Source organism: Narcine bancroftii, chromosome 9 (genome assembly GCF_036971445.1).
Source record: "Narcine bancroftii isolate sNarBan1 chromosome 9, sNarBan1.hap1, whole genome shotgun sequence".
In the NCBI taxonomy this organism is placed as follows: Eukaryota; Metazoa; Chordata; class Chondrichthyes; order Torpediniformes; family Narcinidae; genus Narcine; species Narcine bancroftii.
This window is the reverse complement of record NC_091477.1, coordinates 17325615-17353054: the sequence shown is the minus strand read 5'-3', so window position 1 is coordinate 17353054 and position 27440 is coordinate 17325615. Positions and strand designations below refer to the sequence as shown.

The 27440-nt window shown below is 40.2% G+C and overlaps 1 protein-coding gene across 2 annotated transcripts in view; it reads left to right on the top strand.

The window, feature by feature from the left end:
* Positions 1–24683, top strand: part of LOC138743235 (cyclin-I-like) — a 32621-nt gene extending 7938 nt beyond the window's left edge. For both annotated transcript variants that reach the window (XM_069898208.1, XM_069898209.1), the window contains exons 2-7: positions 10694–10846; positions 12872–13006; positions 17255–17329; positions 18099–18239; positions 19171–19401; positions 20292–24683. In XM_069898208.1, coding sequence (XP_069754309.1) covers positions 10733–10846; positions 12872–13006; positions 17255–17329; positions 18099–18239; positions 19171–19401; positions 20292–20693 — 1098 coding nt within the window. In that variant the 5' untranslated portion in view covers positions 10694–10732 and the 3' untranslated portion in view covers positions 20694–24683. The remainder of the gene's footprint in view (positions 1–10693; positions 10847–12871; positions 13007–17254; positions 17330–18098; positions 18240–19170; positions 19402–20291) is intronic.
* Positions 24684–27440: the final 2757 nt, after the last annotated feature.

The window sequence follows — 27440 nt, the reverse complement described above, 5'->3', positions numbered from 1 at the left end:
ATTCAATGTAGAGTCATGGAGTTCTACAGTTTTACAGGCCCGTTTTATCCATGCCAAAAAGTAGTGCTCTTCTGTTTTGGTCCTATGCACACATTAGGCCCATTCCCCTCCAATCCCCTCCCGTCCATGTCATTTCTCAAATGTTACTTTTGGAGGAAGCTAATATACCTGCTTCCATCACTTTGTGCGGCAGGTTGTTCCATATCCACCTCAATCCTCATAAATAAGTCTTTCACAATAGCTCAACTTCCCTAATCCTGGTAACAACTTCATAAACATTTTATCCACTCTTTTCAACCTTATAATGTCCTTCCTATGGTTGGACAACCACAACTGCACATAATATTCCAAATATGGCCTCACCAATTTCTTCAACGTGATGGCCCCACACTTGTATTCATTGCCTGACCAGTTAAGGCAAGTGTCCATAATGACTGTCTTCACTACTCTGCCTGCTTGAGCTGCCATTTTAAAAAAACAACCTGTATACCTGCACCCCTATGTCCCACTATTCCAATACACTATTAATTCCTGCCGTAGTTTGATTTGCCCAAAATCAGCACCTTGCACTTTAATTTGAACTGCATCTGCCATTCCCTATCCCTGCTCTAGATCATATTGCAAACCCAGGTAATCACCATAATAGTTCACCGTAGCATTTATTTTTTGAATTATCAGCAAACATATTAACCTTGCCACATATATAAAATCTAGGGCCCTGGCCCCAGTCCTCCTGCCTCAACAACCACTCTCTAATCACTGAGCCATTTAAAAAATCTCATTGGCCTCCTATCCTGTGTGGCCTAACCATCCATACCAACCTAAATAACATCAACTACCTTACCCTCATCTACCCTCTCTATTACCTCTTCAAAAATTTTATCAAGTTCGTGAGACATTATTTTCCACCTACAGATCGATTCTGGATTTCCTGAATTTTCCCTTGGCCATTCAAGTATTAATAGATTTTATCTTTTCATAGTTCAATAGTTACCTGGATTAGCCACAGCCTTTTTAAACGACAGCACACATTTGTCATCCTTCAGTACTCCGAACTTCTGCTGTCCCTGGCAGTGAGTTAAACATGTCTGTGAAGGCCCCAACATCTTCCTTCCTGCCTTCCCATAATGCTCTGGGGTGCCCTTGACCTGGGCCCAGAGTTTTATCCACTTTGATACGATCTAAGACTGCATTAACCTCTTTACTGATGCAGCCTTGATCTGATAAAGGACATGTATGTGTGGAGTGCTTTTTGTTGAGGGAAGTTGTCTTGGGTAAACTTATACCTCTCATTTTGTTCATTTTAGATTGGTCACAGTGTTTTAGCTACCGAAAGAAAATAGACACACACACCGAGAGCAGTTCAGTTTATACAAATGTTTATTACTAATTCAAAAGCTGATTTCACACTACAATATGCAAGCCCTTCCCAACTATACTTATCAACGCTTGGACTGGTCCCAACTGCCGAAGCGAGGCAACGACTGCACACTTGTAGTAGGTTGTCAGGGCGCTGGTAGCAGCTTCTCCACCTCCCCCGACCGGGACGTTGCTCGGACTCTGGCTGTTCTTCCTTCTTGACAAGGGGTGTTCCCACCCCTCGGAGAGTCTAAACTTCAGCAGCAGGACCACAGACTTTTATACCCCAAAAACAATTAATCATGCACCCACTCCCTCTAACATTTGTCAGTCAAAATCAAAGCTGAGCATACTATTCTACAATTTAGAAGATTAATTATTATGGAGCAGGATGCTATGATATCCTGGTTTATCTCGTAGATACAAGGACTCATTAAAACTTCTTGAGCAAGACAGGTTGTGACCAATACGTCAATTTCAGAGTGTCGTATTTGACAACTGCTTTCCCTGGGCCTCACGGTGGAATTCCATTTCAAAGTGTATCTTCAGATAAGTCCCCATGGCTGAGTTTAATTACATCTGCTAGTTCTGAAAGTAAGGTGACCTGCGTGTGGACCCAGTGTCGTCAGTTCCACATAAGCAAAAAGCATCTGAGTACATGGTTTTAATCCTCCATTACATTCCACCCCTTGGTCACAATCTGTCATTTGCGAGGCCTAACCAGTATTTGAGTACAGAGGGAGCGAAAAAAGAGAAATCAAAACAACAATTACAAAGATAAGCAATGACGCGAGCAACCAACGGAGGATAGTGTGGCCCACTCCCCCAAATGTAGCAGTTAGCCATGAGAAAGGATTCCAACCAAGGCTCAAATTATCCTTGTTGGCCACAATACCCAGATACTGGAGCTCACGAACAGATTTTGAAACATGCTGAACAATAACATATTTATATAAGCTGCACTTGAGGCTGGTGACCGAGGACTTCCTTGGTGTAATGCATCGGACCGTGTTTCCCACTGGGAACTCCCTTGGAACGTCCTCGACATTACAAATCCAATTGCTGGCATCAAAGCAGCTGTTAAGCCAGATCACCAGGAGTGTAAAATGGAGAACCTGGAACAAAGAAGCCTGACACATGTCACTCACGATACCATAAGCGTTCAGTGTTTAAACAGACTAAATCATCCTGTCCCTCAATAGCTACCCACCGAGTGTTACCCTGGGCAGGTGTCACTATTTCCCCTTTTACAGGAGGGCCACTACCTGGTGGTGCCACCCATACCTTTTGTCCAACATTCTCTAGTTCGGGGATGGGGGGCATTGACTGTTTTTCCTCTGGAATAGGCTGTAATTCAGGAGCGTGAAGAAGTCGGTGGAAAGGTGTACCTCCTTTTAAAGGGCGATGATTCAAATTGTCGACTGCCTGCTGCAGCACATGGCACCATCCCTTCTGGGTCCCCAGTGATGTTAACAAATGAATTTGTTCCTTCAGTAAGCCGTTCATTTGTTCAACTAACCCGGCAGCCTGCGGGTAATAAGGAATATGGTGGACCCATAAAATACCGTTGTCATTTGCCCAATCACAGATTGCTTTCCCGGAGAAGTGCGAGCCATTATCAGAGTGAATCTCCTCTGGAACATCATAACGATAAATCAAATGGTTTTGTCCTTGGATAGTGCTAGCTTGGTCAGCCGTCTTGGTGGGAAAAGTAAAAACCAGGCCCGAAAAGGTGTCAACCATTACTAGGACGTAATATTTACCCATGCAGTCTAGCATGGGGCCTATGTAATCAATTTGCCAGACCGCAGCTGACTGAGCACCCCGTTTTATTCGGCCATGCGGACCAGGTGGAACGGTATGGAACTTCACAAGCTGACATTCTGGGCATGTACATATGACCATGCGGACATCATCCTTATGGATGGATAAAGCATGTGTACGGGACCACATAGCTGATCCCTTCTCCCCCAAATGACCACTCTGTTCATGTGCCCATCGAGCCAGGGGGACGGTATCAGCACAGCTGATAGTGGCAAGCTGATCTGCTACTGCATTATGTTGAGCCATGTTAGTCGCCATATTGGTATGGGCATCAAGGTGATAAACGGTTATCTCACGATGGTGGGAAGCATCCCACAACAGCTGCCACAACTCTTTGCCCCATACTGGGCGGTCATGTATCATCCAGTTGTTCTTTTGCAAATCAGGCATCCATACCACAAGTCCATTAGCCAAAGCCCAGGAATCAGTAAACAGGCGAAGAGGGTGATCATGGGGATCTAGTGGTAAAGTGACTGCCTTCAACTCAGCATACTGACTGGAGCCACCATCCCCCTCCTCCGATAACTGAGTTCCTGACCTAGGATGGTAAGCCACCTGTTCGTGTATGCGGCCCACCCCTTCAGGCCCTCTGGTCGCACGACTCTGAATATACCACTTCCATTTAACAATAGAAGACTGCTGAGCCCGCCGGATCTTTAGATTAGCATCATTAGCCAGGACCCAATTCATTATAGGAAGTGCAGGTCGCAATTGAACATCTGCATCACCTGTCATTCTTTCAGTCTCTAGCAGGGCCCAGTAACAGGCTAGTAACTGTTGTTCAAAAACAGAATAACGAGTGGCAGCCTCAGGCATGGTACGTGACCAGAATCCTAGTGGGACTCGGCGACCCTCTTGTTTCTGCCAGAGGCTCCAGGAGGCCACATCATCAATATAATGGTGAATTGAGAGGGAAGGCGATACTGGAAGGTGGGTGAAGGTATACTGGCGCCCCTTCCAGGTAAAGGCGAACTGATCATGTGAGTCCTCAGCTATAAGAATACTGAAGAAGGCCTTAGCGAGATCAATGACAGCATACCATGTTCCTGAGTTCCCAGTAGCAATGTTTTCAATAAGAGTGACAATGTCCGGAACTGCTGAAGCAAGTGGTGGGGCATGTTTGTTCAAAAAACGATAATCAACTGTCATTCTCCAGGAGCCGTCCGGCTTCTGGACCGGCCAAACAGGGCTATTAAAGGGCGACGTTGCGGGCCTCACCACCCCTTCTTCTTGCAGAGCATCGATGGTGGCAGTAATCTCTTCCTGCCCCCCAGGGAGATGATATTGTGGAATGCACACTGGTTTCATGGGGGCTGGCACCATCACAGGATCCCACTTAGCCTGACCCACTACTAGTTTTTTTGTAATAGTTCGAATTCCAAATTCAAATCCCCCTTGGCTAGTATTAAGGGCCATACCGGCCAACATATTAATACCCAGGATACACTCGTCAGTAGCAGCCACCAGGGCATGTAACCAGACAGGGGAAGGGCTATCACCCACCATGGCACAGACTTTTATTTCCTTTGCCAGGGTGACCGCTCCTCCCAACCCCTCTATTCGAAAGGCCGGTCCAGTCCAGAGGTCTGGATTACCAGGAATCACCGAGTGCTCTGCACCGGTGTCGACCAAAGCCAAGTATTGGCGATCATTACCCTCACCCCAGTGGATTGTTAACGGTATGTAGGGCCGCGGATCCCCGTGTGTGCGCCGTGTCTCGATGGAGTAGACACGGGAATCCTGCCCACACCTTCAGGCTTCAGAAGGGTTCGGGGGCTTCCAGGACCACATGCTATTGTTATCTTTAAGAGCCTGTTTAACCCATTGTTTTACCTCATCATGAGTAACTGGAGCAGGAGAAGCCAGCTCGATAGAAGCAGCAGTGGGAGCAGAAAGCACAGCTGGGCCAGGAGGACTCAGCAGCTGGGGATGATGTTCCCCTGCTTTTTGCCTAAATCGATCTCCAATGGCAGCCAGCTCTTTTACAGAGAAATCACGGATCATTGACTCCTTCCGACCCCTGTTCCCACTTTGGCTCACAGGGTCCTCCACCCAGTCTAGGGGAGGAGGTGGAGGCCATCCAACAGAGGGAGTAGGCCATAGAGCATAAGCAGGGGTTTGGGTATTTTCCCCTGGGTCCACATGGGAAACCGGGGTATCTATCCCTTCCATCTCTACCCTTACATCATCCCCCCTTCTGTCTGTTTGGGAAATCTGCTGCCTTATAGGGCGGGCATGAACAGCAGATGGAGAGGGTAGTATGTTAGACACATGCTGAGGAGTATCTGCATTATTACCATTGTCATTCCAGATATTCCCATCCCAATCCTCAATTACATCAGGATCGTCACCATTCCTTATCATGGCATGAATACGATATGGATCGGGTTCTACTCCATGCCTTTCCTTATCTGCACAGAGCTGCTGCCGGAGTTTAATATTACGGCAAATCATTTGGACATGCTTATCTTCCCATTCTTTGGCTCTGTCCTGACTGGTACGAACAATCTCGCTCATCATGGAACAGCATTGTCGCAGGACTTCTAGCTCCTCCTCTAATTGCTTTCTTTTGCACTGAGATTCTACTTCTCTGAATTAATTCTGCTTCACGCTGAACGGAGTGGCGTAATGCTGTGGCCAGCAACCAAAAACCATTCGTCAGCATTCCCTTTTTATCAGGAAATTTACTTTCTCGAAGGAGAGTGGCAACCCGCTCTCCCAGAGGTGCACTTGATGAGTCTAACTTCTCATCCCAACTAATGGGTGGTCCCAACAAAGACAGGGTATTGGCCAACATGCCAAACCCATCGTCTTTGGAAGTCCATCCAGGAATCAAGAACTGCTCAGGGCTCACCTCTTTCTTTCGGCGAAACATCTTGAGACCAATCCTGCTCGCAGCGCCAATTGTCTTGGGTAAACTTATACCTCTCATTTTGTTCATTTTAGATTGGTCACAGTGTTTTAGCTACCGAAAGAAAATAGACACACACACCGAGAGCAGTTCAGTTTATACAAATGTTTATTACTAATTCAAAAGCTGATTTCACACTACAATATGCAAGCCCTTCCCAACTATACTTATCAACGCTTGGACTGGTCCCAACTGCCGAAGCGAGGCAACAACTGCACACTTGTAGTAGGTTGTCAGGGCGCTGGTAGCAGCTTCTCCACCTCCCCCGACCGGGACGTTGCTCGGACTCTGGCTGTTCTTCCTTCTTGACAAGGGGTGTTCCCACCCCTCGGAGAGTCTAAACTTCAGCAGCAGGACCACAGACTTTTATACCCCAAAAACAATTAATCATGCACCCACTCCCTCTAACATTTGTCAGTCAAAATCAAAGCTGAGCATACTATTCTACAATTTAGAAGATTAATTATTATGGAGCAGGATGCTATGATATCCTGGTTTATCTCGTAGATACAAGGACTCATTAAAACTTCTTGAGCAAGACAGGTTGTGACCAATACGTCAATTTCAGAGTGTCGTATTTGACAACTGCTTTCCCTGGGCCTCACGGTGGAATTCCATTTCAAAGTGTATCTTCAGATAAGTCCCCATGGCTGAGTTTAATTACATCTGCTAGTTCTGAAAGTAAGGTGACCTGCGTGTGGACCCAGTGTCGTCAGTTCCACATAAACAAAAAGCATCTGAGTACATGGTTTTAATCCTCCATTACAGAAGTACAATGTCATTTTTTTATGGTTGGGGGGAGGGAACAAAATAGTACAGAGCAGTAAGGAGAAGGTTAGAATGCAAACAAAGAAAGTTTGTAGTAAGTATTTGAATATGGATGGGCAGGTGATAGAGAAGGGAAATGCTCTGGAAGAAGATGAAGGGCAATTGGCAGGAAAAGTAAATAATGTTGTTATTAAAGATGAGGGAAAACAGGGATTAAAAATTGGGAAATCTCTGAAATTCATATATTTTAATGCCAGGAGTATTGTAAAAAAAGGTGGATGAGCTGAAGGTGTGGATTGATACTTGGAAGTATGATGTGGTAGCGATTAGTGAGACATGGTTGCAGGAGGGATGTGATTGGCAGTTGAATATCCCTGGGTTTCGTTGTTTTAGGTGTGATAGAGTCGGAGGGGCAAGAGGAGGTGGGGTTGCATTGCTTGTCAGGGAAAATATTACAGCGGTGCCTAGGAAGGATAGATTAGAGGGCACATCCACGGAGGCTATTTGGGTGGAACTGAGGAGTAGGAAAGGAGAGGTTACAATGTCATTATAGACCACCCAGAGGGGACCGAGACCTAGAGGAGCAAATCTGTAGGGAGATAGTAGATATTTGTGATAAGCACAGGGTTGTAATTATGGGAGATTTTAATTTTCCACATATAGATTGGGAAACACATTCTGTGAAAGGACTGGATGGGTTAGAGTTTGTGAAATGTGTGCAAGATAGTTTTTTACAACAATATGTAGAGGTGCCAACCAGAGAAGGAGCAGTGTTAGATCTACTGTTGGCAAGTGGGATGGGTCAAGTGACGGAGGTTAGTGTTGGCGAGCACTTCAGGTCCAGTGATCATAATGCCATCAGCTTCAATGTCATTATGGAAAGAGAGAAGTCAGGGCCAAGGGTTGAGGTTTTTGATTGGGGAAAAGCTAGATTTGAGGAGATGCGAAAGGACTTGCAGGGTGTGCATTGGGACAATTTGTTTTATGGGAAGGATGTAGTAGAGAGATGGAAGTCTTTTAAAGATCAGATTTTGAGAGTGCAAAAGCTTTATGTTCCTGTTAGGTTAAAAGGAGGGGCAAAAGGTTTGAGAGAGCCGTGGTTTTCAAGGAATATTGGAAACTTGGTTCGAAGAAAAAGGGAGGCATACATTAGATATAAGAAGCATGGAGTTAAGGAGATGTTTGAAAGATACATTGAATGTAAGAGGAATCTTAAGAGAGGAATTAGGAAAGCCAAAAGAAGGTACGAGGAAACTATGGCAAGCAGGGTGAAAACTAATCCAAAAGAGTTCTACAAATATGTTAATGGTAAAAGGAAAGCTAGAGACAAAATTAGTCCCTTAGAGAATCAGAGCGGAAAACTGTGTGTGGAGCCTAGAGAAATGGGGGAGATATTGAACAGTTTCTTTTCTTCGGTATTCACTAAGGAGAAGGATATTGGGAGATGTGAGATAAAAAAAGCAAATTGGGTAAATATGGGGAATATAGAGATTACAAAAGATGTAGTTTTAGGGCTTTTGAAGAATATAAAGGTGGATAAGTCTCCAGGACCAGACGGGATCTTCCCCAGGACATTGAGAGAAGTGAAGGAGGAAATAGCAGAGGCTCTGGTGGTAATTTTCCAAATGTCATTAGATATGGGGATAGTGCCGGAGGATTGGCGCATTGCGCATGTGGTTCCGTTATTTAAAAAGGGTTCAAGGAGGAAGCCTGGCAACTATCGGCCTGTAAGTTTGACGTCTGTGGTAGGTAAATTAATGGAGAAAATTCTTAGAGATAGTACTTATAAACATCTGGATAGACAGGGTCTGATCAGGAGCACTCAACATGGATTTGTGGGAGGAAGGTCATGTTTGACCAATCTGATTGAATTTTTTGAAGAGGTGACTCGGAATGTGGATGAGGGTAGCGCAGTGGATGTTGTCTATATGGACTTCAGTAAGGCCTTCGATAAGGTACCACATGGAAGGTTAGTTAAGAAGGTGCAGTCTTTAGGTATAAATTTTGAGATAGTCAAATGGATTGAACATTGGCTGAAAGGGAGAGGCCAGAGAGTGGTAGTGGATAATTGTCTGTCAGGTTGGAGGCCGGTGACCAGTGGTGTGCCTCAAGGATCTGTATTGGGTCCATTGTTGTTCATTATATACATTAATGATCTAGATGATGGGGTGGTGAATTGGATGAGTAAATATGCAGACGATACTAAGATAGGTGGAATAGTGGATAATGAAGAAGGTTTTCAAGGATTGCAGAGGGATTTGGGCTGCTTATAAAAGTGGGCTGAAAAATGGCAGATGGAATTTAATGCTGATAAGTGTGAGGTGCTTCATTTTGGTAAGAAGAATCAGAACAGGACATGCGTGGTAAATGGGAGAGCACTGAGAAATACAGAAGAGCAGAAAGATTTAGGAGTAACAGTACATCATTCCCTGAAGGTAGAAACTCACGTGAATAGGGTGGTGAATAAGGCTTTTAGTATGCTGGCCTTTATATAGGAGTTGGGAGGTGATGTTGAGATTGTATAAGACGTTGGTGCGGCCTAATTTGGAGTTCTGTGTGCAGTTCTGGTCACCTAATTATAGGAAGGATATAAACAGAGTGGAGAGAGTGCAGAGAAGGTTTACCAGAATGTTACCTGGGTTTAAGCATCTAGAGTATAGGGAGAGATTGGACAGATTAGGTCTTTATTCTTTGGAGCGTAGAAGGTTGAGAGGGGATTTGATAGAAGTATTTAAGATTATGAAAGGGATAGACAGAGTAGATGTGGATAGACTATTTCCGTTAAGAGGAGGAAAGATTAAAACAAGAGGACATGAGTTAAGAATTAAGGGGCAGAGGTTTAGAGGTAACATGAGGGGGAACTTCTTTACTCAGAGAGTGGTAGCCGTGTGGAATGAGGTTCCGGGAGAAATAGTGACGGCGGAGTCAATTGTATTATTTAAGAAAAGATTGGACAGGTATATGGATGAGAAGAAGATGGAGGGTTATGGGCATTGTGCAGGGAGGTGGGACTAGAGAGGGGTGTTTGGTTCGGTGCGGACTAGAAGGGCCTAATGGCCTGTTTCCATGCTGTAATTGTTATGTTATTATGTTATGTTAAACCACAATTTTTATTTTTAAACGTGCCCCGATTTGATGCGAATTTGGATATGACGCAATGAGTCTACGCAGCACCTGAAATACACCGTCTGGCCCTCAGCCGGAGACACACACACTGGACCACAGTAGCCAGCGGGTTGTTGTCCAGGCGCAGTAGGGCTAGGCTGCGCGCTGGCGGCAGTGTGCTCTCTTCCACCATGGCCAGCACCCACAGCTGATACAGTTGCCGAAGTTTCTGCCCTTGCAGGGAGCTGTTGCCCAGGTAACGCAGCCGGAATGTGACCAGGTTGTGCAGGTAGGACAGGGATTTGGCCAAAATAGAGGTGAGGCAGGTTGTATAAGTATATGGAAGTAACCTCGATTTAGCACAACCTCCTTTTTTTAGCGATAGCATTTCTTGGACTCAAGATGATTACATTATAACGGGGTTTCACTGTATCTACAAATTTCATGAGGAACATGCTGGTTTTGATTTGTTATTTTTATTTTGTTTTTAAAGCACCATCTCCTGTTGCAGAATTGTTTTTGCCTTCTAAGCAAATTAATAATTTTGAACCCTGCCTGTTTTCCGACTTTGTGAGATTCATGCGTTGTTTAGTTGCATGTTTGTAGCTCACAACCCCCATTGGGCTTTTATGTCTTTGGAAGTTGGCCGTTCATTCTTGCAATTAATCTTTTGTTGTAGAAATTGTTTTGTACAGGCTGTTTCAAAGTAAATCTCTCTGCTTCTAGGTCCTTGTGCCTGGCAACCTGGATTGTCCTGTCGATGCCATGAAATGTCATGGGCCCTTAGATGGCCAGAGGCTTGCTTTCCTCCTTGATGCTGCACTCTCCAAGGAGGCTAAATTATGGAAAGTACCTCTTTTCAGGACTTGCAGTAACCAGGTAGTGTGCAGTGCACTTTGTATCAGCTCCAGATCTAATGTCAAGATCTCTCCTTTATGTTGTCTATGACTTTGAAGCCTAGCTTAACTATCTGGAAGTTTTACTCCTGTTGTGACATAATTCGCTATATTTTACAATTTGGATTACGTGTGGCCATTTTCCTCCATTTTAAAACTACTTATTTCATCTATTGTTGCGTTTAGATGTGGGCAAGGTCTTCAACAGGATGTTGATTATCCACACTTAGTAATGGGAAGATGACGCACTAAAATAGGGCAAATGCCTGGAAGTAGACTAAAGATCAAACCATTTATATTGGATTTTAGATGTCAGTCCTGACCGGCTTTGAGGGTGGGGAAATGAATAAACTACTCTTTGAAGAACTTTTCATGGTTTCAAATTGAAAGAATGTTGGAAAGGTTAACTGAAGGATTGTCAAAGAAAATGCATTTATTTTAATTGGGACATTTCTCAATTCATCTAATATTGATTAAACCACATCTGTAGGATCTAGAGGTAGCTAGTTATCTATCAGGTGGCTTTCTTGGCAGTATTTTGAAAGGAAGAGGAATAAAAAATCATTATCCCTCAATATCACAAACAGTGATAAAGTGACCATGGTAATCGATGCACTGCACACATTATGGTTACTGTATTTTCAAGTTACAATACTGACTACACAAATCTCTTAATTGACTGTCAAATGCTTTGGGAATTTTCTGAGATGCTAACGTATTCAATACAAGTGCAATTTATGAAAAATGAAAGAGTGCTTTCTAAATTGAAGATTGGGACCTTGGTATGTACAAACAACTTTCTAAAAGACCAGGCTTCTGTAATCTGCCTCTTTGCCCTTTCAAAAGAACTGCTGGCCATTCAATGGGATCTTTTCCAGGCCCCTCTTGCCTCTTTCAAATGTACAGTTGAGTGCAAATTTGCTGTCCAAGTGAGGCTACAATGCATTTTAAACTGAAAAAAAAAGTGATAATAGTGGTCAAATGTGATGTGCAAAAACCAAACTCCCAACAAGTTGTATCATTGAAAATTTACTATTCATGATGACATTATTAATGACAAATAATCAAACCATCTGGCACTGGAAATTAACTACTGCCAAATGTATTTGAATAAGATTTTAAGAGCTACAATTTTCCTTAATTTTCTTTCTCCCTAAACTACAATCATTCACTCTCTTTATTAGTCATTTGTGTCTGATCTGATATTGATTTTACCCCATCTAATCTATATTTCCTCTTCCATTTGATTAATGAATTGCTCCATTTATTCAGGTCACAAATGCTCTGTTTCCTGCACTTGTAATATTATCGACTAAGTTCCTCAGCAAGTCATTGAGCAGTGTTGTTTGAGTAGAAGAGTACAGGATTAAGCCTAGCCAAAGGACAATGCCGTGAGATGTTCTTCTCCACCAAAATCTAGGATGGCGTCATTCTGCTGGGAAAAAAACTCAAGCAACAAATTGTACATTTTTATACTTTATATGCTTTAATGGAAGAAAAGTAGTGTTCTAATAAAATATCTTTTCAATCTATACAGTGGCTAAAAAAAAATCCCAAATAGAACAATGCGATGGCAATAATTATTCCTAAATATTTCCAGTGGTCTCGTTTGTGGATATATTTTTGAAACAGACACTTAACTCCTAGTTAACTAATAGGAAACAGTGCAATCTATTATTTTTGTTTGTTTGTGGAACAACCTGTATCCTGATTAAGAGGTTGTTCATTTTTCTTTCACACTAGTACAAGTAGTCTTGAGCATGCAGTCCTCACGCTGATTACAATCTCTGGCTCCTGACAGACAAATGTTCAGCCAGAACCTGCTGATGTGGGTGGTTATATCTTGTAAAAAGCAGATTTTGGCCATGGCTTCTAGAAACAGTCATCCAACACCAGTCACAATCAGAGTTGTTGATTTATTGGAAGATTTTGATTGCTGCAGTTTTTCCATTGCATGTTGGTGTCTTTTGGATTTTCATCTTGTTAATATATCCTTTTTTAAAAACAGGATCAAACAATAAATCCACTGCAGAGGGAGAATGTGGTTTTGTGGCTCAGGGACTTGTGCTCAAAGTTTGGTTATTATCCCGAGACCTTCTTTTTCGCTGTTAGCATTCTTGACCGCCTTTTAGCATCTGTCAAGGTAAGATTTATTTACCCAGTTATTGAAATTGCCTTAATTATTTCTGTTTTGGATTAATTTGAAGGGTTTAGTAATGTATAATTTAATTTAAAGTACTCATCTATATTGTACAGTATGTCGACATGAGAGCTTCCTTGTGCACCTTCTAGAGGCCTGGTTTAGAACAACATAAATCTCAAAATTCTTAAAATGCCTCCCTTTTAAAATGTATTCAGTGAATTTTGTCTTTGATATATTTGTAAGATAAAGAATGGGAGAGATTGGAATGCTATTTCTATTTGATATAACATCCTTGTGGAGTTTACAGTAAATTGCCTTCTGCTTCAGAAGAGAAGTTCTGCCTTGTCACACTAATTCTCTATGACAGTTAGTGGAAGTTCATTTACTCAATAATGTTCTGGACGGAGAGCAGTGGAATTATGGACACCAAGGGAATTATGGAATATGCAGGTAGGGCAACAAGTACAGTTGTGATATTAAAAATAACTTTCAGGATAATGAGCCTGTGTGTTTAATAGTACGAGAAGCCATATTAGTGAGGCAGATTAGCAAAGACTTTGAGGAATACAAGAACAAGGGTGGAGTTACGATCTGCAAGAAAATAACGGATGTTTGAAAATTATGGAATAGTGATATTGAATGATTTTAATTACCCAAGTATTATTTAGGATAATGTTAAAAGGAAAAATGGAGGAGGAAATTTTGAAATTGTTTAGAACTTCCTTCATCATTACAAGAGACCAAGGAAGCATTGTACCACAAGTTTTAATTCAGGAATGGAGAAGAAACGGATGAGACTGAGTCAGAGTTTATTAGAACCAAACATTTGACAGAAAAACATAAACAACAACAGAATGATAGGTATTCTTTGAGGAGAGGTCTCAGGTTTTCACTGAAAGGAAATGGAAGCCATGCAAAACCAGGGTGTTATTGTGGCATAGTGTATTCGGTTCCTGCCTCAGTGCTCCATCCAGCAATCTAGTTTCAATCCTGGCTTCTGATGGTGGACTTTGGACTTTCTGCCTATTACCCAAAAATGTGGAAGTTGGAAGATTAACTGCCCTTTGTAAATTGCCTCCAATGTACAGGAAGGGTAAATTGATGAGAATGAGGGATAATAAAATTGGTCTAGTCGTGTTTGATGACTTTGGGCCAAGAGCCAGTTTTTCTGTTTATGTGGCTCCAATGGAGGGGAAGGAAAAGGTATATAAAGCAGCTGTGCCTGTTCTTCAGTCGAGACCCAGGCTGCTACAACTGGAGATTGGAAATGATGCGAAATTAAGGCTGGTAAAGGGAATAGCACAGTTAAATGGAAATAAAAGGATGAGAGAACCCCCCCCCTCCAAAAAAAATCCACCTCTTAATTTATAATCAGGTAGAACCTATTAAGGCCAAATAAGTTTGTATATGCTTGGAAGGTAGGCTAAAATATTTAATTATTATTTATATTGAGGTTTGTTAAGATGATTCCAGGCTGGTGAGCCTGACGTCAGCAGTAGGTAAATTATTGGAGGGTGTTGAGTGATCGGATATACAAGTATATGGGCAGCCAAGGGCTGATTACAGATAATCAGCATGGCTTTGTGCATGGTAGGTAGTGTTTAATAAATAGAGATTCTCAATGAGGTTTATGAAGAAAGTAGATGAAGAAAAGGCTGTGGATGTTGTTTACATTAACTTTAGTAATGCTTTTGACAAGGTCCCACATGGGAAGTTAGTTCAAAACTTTCAGACACTAGGTATGCAAGGTTGTAACATAGGTTCGAAATTGGCTGTTTGGGAGAAGACACAGAGTGGTAGTTGATGACTGCTTCTCAGAATGGAGGCCTGTGATTAGCAGTGTGCCTCAAGGATCGGTGCTGGGACAATTGTTGTTTCTTGTCTATATCAATGATCTGGATGATAATGTGGGAAATTAGATCAGCAAGTTTGTTGATGACACTAAGATTGGACAGCAAGGCAGGCTTTCAAAGCTTGCAGAGGGACCTGGACCAATTGAAAAAAAATAGGCCAGAACATGATAGATGGAATTTAATGCAGACAAGTGTGGGGTTTTGCATTTTGGAAGGACAAACCAAGGTAGGACATACATAGTAAATGGTAGAGCACTGAGGAGTGTGGAGGAACAGGGGGATCTGGAAATGAAGATACAATTCCATGAAAGTGGCATCACAAATAGATAGGGTTGCAAAGAAAGCTTTTGGCATCTTGGTTTTCATAAATCAAGGTATTGAGTAGAGGAGTTGGGATGTTATAGTGAGGTTGCATAAGACATTGGTGAGGCCAAATTTAGATTATTGTGAGTAGTTCTGGTTGCCAAACTACAGGAAGGATTGAAAGAGAGAAGAGATTAATAGGATGTTGTTGGGTCTTCAGGAGTTGAGTTACAGGGAAAGATTAAATAGGTTGGGACTTTATTTCTTAGAGTGTAGAAGAATGAGGGGTGACTTGATAGAGGTTTACACAATGACGAGGGAAATAGAGTAAATGTGAGTAGGTTTTTTTCCTCTTGGATTTGGAGAGATAAATACAAGAGTAGATGGCTTTAGGGCAGTGGTTCTCGACCTTTTTTTCTTTCTACTCACATACTACTTTAAATATTCCCTATGCCATAAGTGCTCTGTGATTGGTAAGGGATTGCTTAAGGTGGGATGTGAGTGGGAAGGGAAGGTTTTTCCACCCACATCCCACTTTAAGCAATGCCTTACTAATCACAGAGCACCTATGGCATAGGGAATACTTAAAGTGGGATGTGAGTGGAAAGAAAAAAAAACTACTACTTATTTTAGAGTAAATTAATTACTTGAAAATCAGAATAAAGGTTAAAAATTAGCCAGTGATCCCAAACTCTCATCCAAAATCATCATCGATAGGTTAGCAGTAAAAGGAAACAAGTGGAAAATAGTATTAATGCAGATAAAGGTGAGCAGGTGGACTGTGGCAGAAGATCTTGAGAGAGGCAATATAGGTTGAAAAGCACAGTTCTAATTTGTGTAGGAACAATGAGACCTGGGGATTTGCATGCTTAAATCTTTGAAGGTGGCAGGACATTTTGAGAAATAATTAGCAAAATTGTGTGGGATTTGTGCGAGATATTCAGTGCTAAAGCTGAGGAGTTATGCTGAACCTTTATAAAGCTCCATCAGGCCATAACTAGAGTTTGGCCTGGAGTTACTCTCGCTAAATTTTCGAAGATGTGAAGGTGCTTGAAAGGATTGCAAAGGAGATTTACTCAAGGTTTTGGGATGAGAGATTTCATCCATAATGTTAGACTGAGGAACACCCTGCTCGAGATGCACAAGATTTGCGAGAAGCTTTTCCTATTAGTTAATCGTACAATGATAAAGGGACATATATTTCAGCTTTTGGGAAAGTGTGAGAGGAGAAATAACATTTTGGTGAGACCTAGCATGCTGTATAAAGTTTTGATCTTATTGAAGAAATAGTTGACATTGAAGAAATGCAAAGATTCGCCAGTTTGATTCCTGGAATGGCAGCAGTGAGAGAATGGATTGACGACACCTCCATGCACTAGAACGCAAAAGAATAAGTAGCGATCTCTAGAAAAATGCAAAACTGAGGCATGACTGGACGTTTCCCTTGGCTGTGACTCTATATTGTGGTCACATCCTAGTATACATGGTAAAATATTAAGGAATGGGATGAGAAGACATTTCTTTATTCAGAGGGGTTGTGAGTCCCTGCACGCTCTACTGCAGGATAGACGTCCAGAGAGAAAGGCATTACAGTATTTGGAGGGAGAATCTAATGATATCAAAACAAAGGGTTAACCACAGGAGACAGCAGAAGCTGGAAGATGAAGCAAAACTTAGTTGGATGAACTCACTATGTCAAGCAAGATCCATGGAAGAAAAAGAAAATGGCTCAAAACATTGACCAAAATCCTTTATCAAGACTGGGGAAACATATCTGGGGAATGTACATTTCCCCAATCTTGATAAAGGGTTTCGGCTTGAAAGATTGACCATTCTTTTTCTCCCATGGATACTGCTTGATTGGTTGAGCTCCTGCAGCTGACTGTGTTTAGTAAATGATCAGCCATAATTATATTGAATGAGCAGGCTTAAAAAGCTGAATTTTTCCTGTTCTACATTTTTGTATTTAATTTTTTTGCCAAAGCCTTTTCTACACATTAACAATTTATTTATTTACATTACATTCTTTAGTAAACAAAAAAGTACAGTACTGATCTTGATTAAATTACATCCACATTTGTTATTTGTCCAGGCTCAACCAAAGTATCTTCGGTGCATTGCCATTTCCTGTTTGTTCATCGCAGCCAAAATCAACGAGGAAGATGAGGTTTGTTTTCTTTTGTTCCTTGACCTGTTTATGGGCTGGCAAAAACATAATGGCTGAATAGCCATTTCATACACTGTAAAATTCTGTAATAGTCCAATATTCATTCCTCCATACAATTTAATAGTAGCTTTAATTGATAAAGCATTTCTTACTGTTTTGCATGACATTGTTGCATTGCCTCTTCCTGTGCATTACTTAGGGCAGTTAATGCATTGTTTTCACTAGATGTTCTCTTGTCAATTTATACATGCAAATTTCTCAAACATTTACGCATTCAATAACCTTATTAGCACAATTCTAGTGATGCTGCATTATAAGAATCATGTTAATTCTCTTCAACTATCATTCCCACAAATGCAGTCAAAATAAATGTTCATTATCCATTGCATCAGATGTTTGGGAGTGATGTGACCCTTGAAACAGCTGTGGCGCCTTTGTTATAGTTTGCCTATGTGGACATGATATGCCAAATGTTGTAGCTTTTTTTATATATACTTTTAAAATTTGTTCATTTTGTCAGACCAAGTCTATTAAATTTGCAGGTGAGAAAGCTCTTAAATACAAGTATTTCCTAAAACCATTAACATACCCATATGGTCAATAGACCATGTGATAGCCTCACTGTTGTAATATTATCCTGGCTCCTTTTTTCATCTAATCCTTGTTTTACATTTTTAAAACATATCTTTAAAACTGAGCTAATGAAAGTCTACACAAAAAAAAAGACATTCTGTACGGAAATGACTATTATTTATTCATTATTTAACAGGTCACCCTGCTGCTCAAGGACCTCACAGGGAAGAGTGCCAGTGGCTGTACCACCAGCGAGGTTGTGAGGATGGAAAGGATCATACTGAAGAAGTTACAATGGGACCTTTACACAGCCACACCTGTAGACTTTTTGAACATAGTAAGCATTCAGCAGTCAGGAATTTTGATCATGAAGTATTACGTTGGAGCTGAGAGATGTGCAGACGGGTACAGAAGCATCAGCAATTTTAAAATAGATTCAACATTTTTATGCTATTGCCACAAGTACCTGTGAAGCAGAAGCACGAACAACACTGATATTGGTTTCTACGAATATCTGTCTAGCAAAAGGCAATGGTTACAGTTCACTGTCAAAGAGTTATCAATGGTGGTTGAAGGTTCAATTACTGCTGTCATTTTTATAATTTGAAGAGGCATCATGAAGGAGGCAGGGCATAACCTTCTGCACATGCACTGGGCAATGTAATACAGTGATGAATAGACTGTCATTGAAAACAATCAAACACCATGTCTTTGTGCCCTTCAGCCAATTTTACCCATAACATGTTTTGGACCCCTCGATCAGGTCATAGCTAATGATTAAACAGGTATGTTGGAACCTCCACTATCTACACTCCTATTTTCTGCCACGACCTTTACCTTCCCAACTTTTTGCAAGACCAAACCCTGCACAAGATTTCATCCTTTCACCACTTTCTTGATTTTCTAGTCTTTGCAAATAAAGTGTCAACAATTGTTTCTCTTAACGTACTTCTTTTCAGTTCCACGCTTGGTTTGTTATTGTTTCACACAACTTCTGAAGAGCTTTAATGATTGATCACTTCCAATTATTCATTGCAACTACCTCATATGTTGGATACTGGAGGTTCCTGCATTTTGACTAGATTTGAATTCCCAGATTGCTGTCTCAACACTTTAACACCATGTTTGGTTGATGTCCCCCACGCACAGGAAAATTTGGGTACAACCCAGATAGACCTGTCTTGCAGCTGCCAGGGGTAAATGATAATTCAGGTTGATTTTTTTTTTGCTCCTAGGATCTAACCTAAGCCTTTGTTTCTATTGTCCAGTTCCATGCCATGGTGATGTCCAGCCGACCCCATCTCCTTGATCAGTGGCCTCAGATGAAACCCTCTCTCCATGCCGCACTCTTAACTAGGCAGCTGCAGCACTGCATGGCCTGCCACCAGTTACTGCAGTTCAGAGGTTCCACGCTTGCCTTGGCGATCATCAGCTTGGAAGTGGAAAGACTGAGTCCTGACTGGTTCGTTGTTACAACTGATCTGCTAAAGAAAGCACAGGTAGGAGCAAGTCTCAACATTACTGATCTACACATTAACGTAACAACTATTTAGCAGAAGCTTCAAGCTAAAGACACCTTTAGTCCCAAAGCATAATAATTACACCTGAAATGAGCTTCAACCAAATGCATGATTGAAACTTCAGAAATATAGATAAAATACATGTAGCTTGTTTGCCTTTTTGCTTTTTATATTCTCATATAAGCAGAATATACACAAATAATGATGACAGACTCATTATTTCTGATGACCAACAACCAACTTGCCTCGAGATCGTGTCTAACTATGCAGTCAGAAAACAAAATCCTCTCCTGGAAAATTATTTTAAAAATAAGCAGAACCAACTAACCCCATTGACTCTTAACTCTCTAAAAGGCAAATGAGTAAAACAGCAGCTGATAGCTTCACATTAACATGGAAGCCCCCCCGCCCCCCCGGTGTGTAAAATATTAAATTCAGTAGAGAAAAAGAATTAACAATCCCAATTTTTTTCCAATGCTTTCAAGTTTGATTCGTCCTCCTACAATCAAACATACAGTATCCTCCACCCTCTTGCACAATCCCCATCTACTCAATAAATTAACAGTTAATATCCTTGGAGGGGGAAGATCAAATTGGGACTCCAGTCAATAAATGCACATCTCCTGTTAAGTTAGAAATTTAGCTACCTTAAATAGTAGCAGGGCAAACTTCTTTTTTTTTGTCAATTACTCCAAGTTCTTGACTTTTATATCCCTATTTATTAAATAGTAGTTACTCAAACAGCACGTTTTAAAATAATGAGAGATGGTAAAATGTAAAAACATTTATAACAGATTTAGGACAGAAAATGTTGGTCAACAACGGGTAGTTTGTATCACAGCGTATAAACTGTTTGCTTTCTCCTTTAGATTCGCAGCACTGCTTTTATTTACTGTAAAAATATCGTGGAGCAACAGTTGTTGCCACCTACGATGGCCTGGGATCCCAATACTGTCTACATCTTCAATCCTGCAAATTCAGTTATTGAAAGGCAGCAGTGGGGAAGAATGGTTTTCACTCATCCTGGGAAACATGATTTGAAGTCTGATTCACTCACCAGTGGAAAGCTACTGACCAGCCCACAAGCTCCCATCAACAACAGTGCATCCTCAGTTAAAGCAAAGGAGATAATGACAAATCCCACATATGGAATGCAGAGTTCGTCCACAGATGCTACCACTACAGCTGCAGTAGAGACTAGCTCCAGGACTGCTAGTTCTTGGCTGGTGGAAAATCCTTCACCCTGTCCCCCACTGCAGCCAGTGGGATGATGATAGGAATTAACCAAATCAAAGATTCATTTTTATTTCAAGTTGTACAATTACAAGGGTAAATGAAATGCACTCATTGGCAAAGCTATGTTCAAACTGGAGCATTCCACTTAAAGACTGTTTGGAAAGAGAGAAAAAAAATGTCCAACACCAGACCCACAGTGACGAAGTGCCAAATACCTCCTCCAAACTAAATAATCCACCAGCTTCTTTGGGCTAACATTGTATGTCTTCCAGGTCAGGTGGTCAGAATGATCAGCTAAAAAAAAAATTACATGAAAAACATCAACTTGGCAACAGAGAACCAGCAGAACATACTTCTTTCTAATTGTTAGGCTGCAAATCTCATGCCTACAAAACAATTTGTCAGGAGTTTGTCTTCTGCAGGATATCATTTGATGTCAACTCCCAGAGACAACTGCACATTTTAGATTATTTACTGTGTCTTCACAAGGATGTTGCATCAATGTCTAGGCTGAAGGTGGTACTGAAACCTTGGTAATTAACAATTTTGAGTCTAATGGATCATGAACATCTGGGGGCAACAACCTGAGGATCAAAGCCCCCACCAAAGCCCATTGGGAAGTGTGGGATTCCAGGTACAATCTGTTTAAATGAACTGGAGACTCATTCTCACCCTGCCATCAAATCTAATACATTTCCCACATTCCACAACTGTACAATTGTACAGTCTCAAGCTATTCCTTTACTTGCTGTTTACATGCCAATTGTCTAGGGTAGTCATTCTCAACTTGGGCCCTATGCTCCAGGAGCCACAGCACATTTAAATAAAACCTTTGTGTTCTTTTCAATAGTCGGTTGGAGAGCAGTACAGAAGACGCCAAAACCTGGCTGCTTCGTAGGACACAGGCCCGTAAACTTTGAGCAGAGTCCTAAGGGGGCCAGAGCCACTAAAAAAAGGTTGAGAAAGGCTGCTTGAGAGCAGCACAATCCAGCAATGTTTCAGAACATTTTTAAATTACATTATAAAATTACTTGTTTGTAAGAGTGTAACATCATCTCAGAAAAAAAGGGATTGAATCAGTCTTTGCCCCTTATGCAGAATCTAATTTTAAACGAGTCCATTTACCAGCAACAACAGCATACAGTCAATAGTTTTAGTACATTTAAATGCATAAAGTCTTTCAAGCATTGTCAATGCACAGTTTAAAGTCTAAATTCAGGTGCAAAATAAACTTGCCTTTCAATAATAATTACTGTAAAGCAATGTTAGTGGTAGAGTTGATTTGAATTCACTATTCTTTTAACTGGTGCAAAAGAACCTAGCAACTGCATTAGTCTAGCTGATTGTTTTCCATTTGATCTTTTGCGCTGGTTTGGCCAACAATGAACAAACTGCACTGTCAAATCTCCAATAAAACTTAATCTAGAGGCTGGAGCAAAAAAAAAATTGCTGGAGGAATTCAGCGTGTTAAAATAGCATTTGTGGATGGGGTGGTGATGGGAAAGAATTGTTAACATTTTGGTGCAGTGTCTCAACCAGAAATGCTGATAATTTCTTCCTTGCTGAGTTCCTCCAACAGTTTGTATTTTGCTAACAAAATTTCCTGCGTGCTGGTTTACAAAGGTACAGTGCACCAATTCCCTCTGATAGGCATTGTTTGCAGAAAATATATTTAATTGTATCTGCATTTGGGAAAAAGATGAGGGACATCATTTGACCATCTTGGCTCACGTACCCAGAGAGATTCTGAACTTCCATAGTCATTTCTTAAATGATTGCAGGATTTTCTCCTGCACTACTCTTGCAGTATCCATTTCTTGGTGTCTTAAATGTGTCATTTAACTTTTGAAAAATGATGTCAATCTTTCCTTCAAAGACTGAAGACTTCAAGTTTCTTCCATTTTTCAGTCATTAGTTTCTGGCGATTATGTGCATGTATTGCTTCCTCCCAGTAGCTAAATTTCGACACCATATTCAGGGTGCAGAGAGGTATATGGTTTGAATCCAACTTGATGCCAATAGTTTAGAAACATGCCAAGGTTCCTAGTTTCTACTCACCTTATCTAATGATCTACCTGAAGCAACCATCTCCTTTGCTACACAGTAAATCACATTACAGATCAATTATGTCTCTCTGCTTCATGGTGTTTCCAGAATCCTGTGGCATTTGTAATTAAGAGTTTTAAATGTAAGCAATAGTAAACAAACCAAAGAGAAAATGTTTTGTTATTTGGTTGAAACACAGGAATTCACAAGACATTAGGACTGAATTTAAACTTATAAGAGGAAATACCTGTATTACATTTTATTTGTTTTCAATGAAAAATAACAAACAAATGAGAGTAGAGAAGAAGTCCCCCAAAATTTAATCTTATAAACTGAAAGTCAGTGACCCAGGATGTCCTGTACACAACAACCTTCAATTCAGTGGATATTTTTTTTAAAAATCTGGCTATTTTGAAAATTATTTTTAAGTAATATGTACAATTCTTACCTTTGCAACAGAGGTTTTAGAAGCTTTCTTGAACTTGGCAAAGACAATATTTACAAGAATATTAAAAGCCACCAGCTGTAATTGAAATGTTAGTAAAATTCTGGGGAAAAATTAAAGTTGCCATTGGCAGTTAATAAAAACTGCTTTGCCAACAATGCCATTTTGCAGAAATGTCCTCCAGTTGCTAAGTAGTCAGACTTCTATAAAAAATAACATACTTTTTATCTGCCTGCATTTTTCATAACTTATTGCTATATTCTAACATCCCCATTTATGATGGGAACCATCAAAGAATGGGGACCAAAGATCAGGTTGGCCATAATCTTACCGAGGAGCTGAATGACCTGCTCTTATTCAATCTTATTTTGCAGTCAATTAAACATTAAAATTATGCAACTCAATGTCTTTGAGATTCTCATCCTATATTGCAGAAGCTTGTGGTTCTGCCTCCCAAATTGATTTGTAATTGTAAATTTTATTTTATTTTTTAAATAGGGTCCACGAGTCTGTGCTGCCCAATTTGCATCCTATTAACCGACAACCTCAATACATTTTGAACGGTGGGTGGAAACAGGAACCCCTGGAGAAAATCCAGAGATTTGGGAAGAATATACAAATTCCTTACAGACAGCATGGGATTCGAACCTAAGTCCGGTCCCAATCACTGGCGCTGTAACGGCGTTGCACTAACTGCTACGTCAATGTTTTCTTTTTTAAAAACTTCAGAATTTTTTTGAACAATTGAAATGGTCTTAATTTGCTGTGCACAATGCGTTCAGCTATTCTTTAATCATATTTAATTGTAAGCTTACAGTAAATGCTCAATTACTCAATTAAAAGAGTAATACTCTGAAAAAACATTTTGAAGTGTCTCATGCAATTACTATTTATAGACACAGCAAGAAAATTTAAGTATCCAGCAGGTGACCCAATATCAAGGCCTGAAACTAATGAAAAAGGTGTTCTCTTTCTTACCACCGAGTATTATTTAGTGAATGTCATGGCTCAGGAACATACAAGTTAGTCAGAATATGGGCAAGATTAATTATTTAAATATTTTAAAGGCAGCTAAACAAGGTCTTACTATAGACAAATGTTTCAAGTTGACTGTAAAATTACCAAGAACGTGCCTTGAGTTTATTGTTCCCTTTCATTGGAACATTCTGCTGGTGAAACCTCACAGTATAATTGCAATATATTTAAATGGAAACTATACTTTTCCTGTGCTAGGATAAAAACTTTATATAAATCTTTAGCATCCTTTTAAATACTGTGATATTAGAGATACTATTTAAGCAGAACATGTATTTTGTATTCCAGGCAATTTCTGCACTATTTTTACTGCTTAGTGTACATATAATTTTCTATTCTCCATTCATATATTTTCTAAGTTAAACTTAACACTGAACGGCTGACACTGAGTAAGATATTGGCAGCTCCTTACTTACTGTTCCTTATGGAGCTCTTATCTAATTTGAATGAGATGTTGACAGATTTATTTGTAGAAAATAAAATAGATATTTTGATAATGTTCAGCTTGTCTTTTTGCTTGCTGTAAAAAGGCATTAAGTATATTTTGAGAAATCATTCAATATCCATCTTTGCATCCTTGAACAGATTGAGCCCACAATTCCTGTAGTTTTTCAACTGTCATTGAGGGTTTTTTTTTTAAATTATTTGCATTTGAAAAGTGTTTGGCAACAGTTTCAGAATTTGATATTTTCAGGTTTATTTAAAAACTAAAGTATGCGTCACTTGATTTATTCCTCTCCTTCGAAGTGTACATTTTCATTGCTCCTTCAACTATCACTTAATCATTCAGTTGTTAACTTATGCATAATTGCCTCTGCTCAAAACTAACATGTCTAATCGAACAGAACTGACTGTATTTTGTTATTCAACTGGTTTCACAACCCCAACAGAACACACAACCCAACTGAATACTTGTAGACTTACTAATTGATAAAAGAGTTGCCAAGGCTCATGCTTCCATTCTCAGTCGTTTTGTCCATTAGTTCTTCTGGTGATAGAACGTGATTTTTTTTTTACAATGTGTTCAAAGGACTGCTAATATCGAAAATAGAAGTGAAACAAAGACTGAATTTAAGATTTATTGAAACAAGAGGTGAAGTCATCTTCTACACCAAAGGGCAGAGCCTTTGAGGAAGGGCTCAGGCCTGAAACATGGATGCTGTGAGATCTGCCGAGTTCATCCTTCATTTCTGAATTTATGCTATGATCACAGTCTCTGCGGACTTTCATATTTAACTTTACTCTGCACAAATGCCATTTCAATGACCTTTTATAAAGTGTATATAAAAAAATAAGTTTTAAACTATCAAAAGAGGTAGACATGCACAGAATTGAGCTGTATTGATACAAGCTTTTAAAACTACATTATTTATATTTGTAATTGGTCTGATAACACATTTGCAACTGCTAGGGATGCTACCAGGTTGAAAAATTGACAAGATCTTTAGGAATGATTAGATACAAGATCTTGAAAAGGACAGGTTCAAAAGCACTACGTAAATTTGTACAAATTTTAGTGCTGGCACTCATCCTCCACAAGAAGCTACATCACCGATTTAATGTTTCTGACTTCATTGCTTTACCATCCATCCTTCTTAGTTGGGGAAGCAGATACAGCTGTGTGTGCATTCGTCTTACAAACTACCAACACTGAACACAAGTCAATCAGTAGAAGGTATTTAAATGAGAATAGGTGCTCAGGCCTTGCTATAGTTCATGACCTCAATGACCATTCTTTCAAGGACCAGATTACTGGCAGAGTGGTAGCAAATAATGTAGCTTTAATTCCAGGCTCAAGAACTGTTCCAACATTTATCAGGAACTTTCCCTTGTTACACTCATTGAGGATTGTTCTGACACCACAAAAAGGTATGTTTGGATTATAATAATCCACTTTTTAAAAACTTTTTCTTGCACCAGTGTAACTGTGAGTATTTTTCATCCACCTTTTCTATTTAATGTATGCCACTGCTTTTTTTTTTAAAAGTAAGTATATGTTTGGTTGCAGCAAAAATTTTGGTGCACGTGTACAATATATGATAACAATAAACTCATTATGAGCATCATTCCCTCTCATAAGCAGGATTTTCATTTATTGGCTTTCCTGCTCCTGGTTTTCTCTGACTAGTTCCTACCTCATCCTCCTCAGAGGTGTGATTTTTTTTTCCCCCACCACACAACAGAAATTATTACTCATATTGGTTCTCTCTCACATTCATTCACAACCTCTAACAAAAAGATGCCACAAATGGATACTTTGCAGCCAGAAAGCAGGCTTCATTCCCTTACCCAAGAGTTACAGCATTACTCCACAAAAATGAAAGAGGTAAAAAACAACTCATACTTAAAGCTTTGTCATGGTCACACAGCAATAAACAGGCCAATCGCCCTATCATGTCTACCAGCCATCAAGTGCTTAAATGTACTAATCCCATTTGCCAGCATTTGGTCAATAACCTAAACTTGAACAGTTAAAGTGCTCATCCAGTGGTTTCTTAAATCTTGTGAGTACCAGCCTCCACCACCTTAAGCAGTACATTTGAGATTCCAGCCATCCTCTGGGTAAAAAACATTCTTCAGATCACATCTGATTCTATTTTCCCTCACCTTAAATCTAACCCCTTGAAGGTCTTTGACACCTCTGGCTCCCAAGATTTTGTACACCTGTATCAAATCACCCTCCGCTGTCTGACTAGTCTGTCCTTGAAACAAATATTCCATCCTGAGCAACATCCCAGTCAATCTCTTCAGTACCATCTCCAGGGTAATCACATCCTTTAAATTAGTTAGCCTTAGCTTGATGTTGTTGCCTGGCTTCAACCTTCTTGGGAACCATAAGGAATAACAAAATCTTACTGACAATATCATAATACCTGTGCATTATCAAATTCCAAACGAGGTTAGAAAGTTAATTGGTTACATGAGTGTATTCACTGACATCACTAGGGGGTGCGGACTGTACCAGGTGACACCAAAATGACAGTCTATAAAGTTCTTGTTCAGTGTTTCAGCAGAAGTTTATTATTTTTTATAAAAAATATCCCTGTAGTTGATTATAACAACAAAAACATTTTTTTTTTAAATAGGCCCAGCTTACAATGTATCAATCTACCTACAAGGCTAAAAAACTCGATGCTAATTTACTTTTTGAACCTTCTAATGTACTCCAGTCAGAGTGGTCATTTATTACCCAATTACAATGACACTTCAGATCATGTGGTTTCATCTGCCTGAGCAACAAGCATGTATTGTTTTT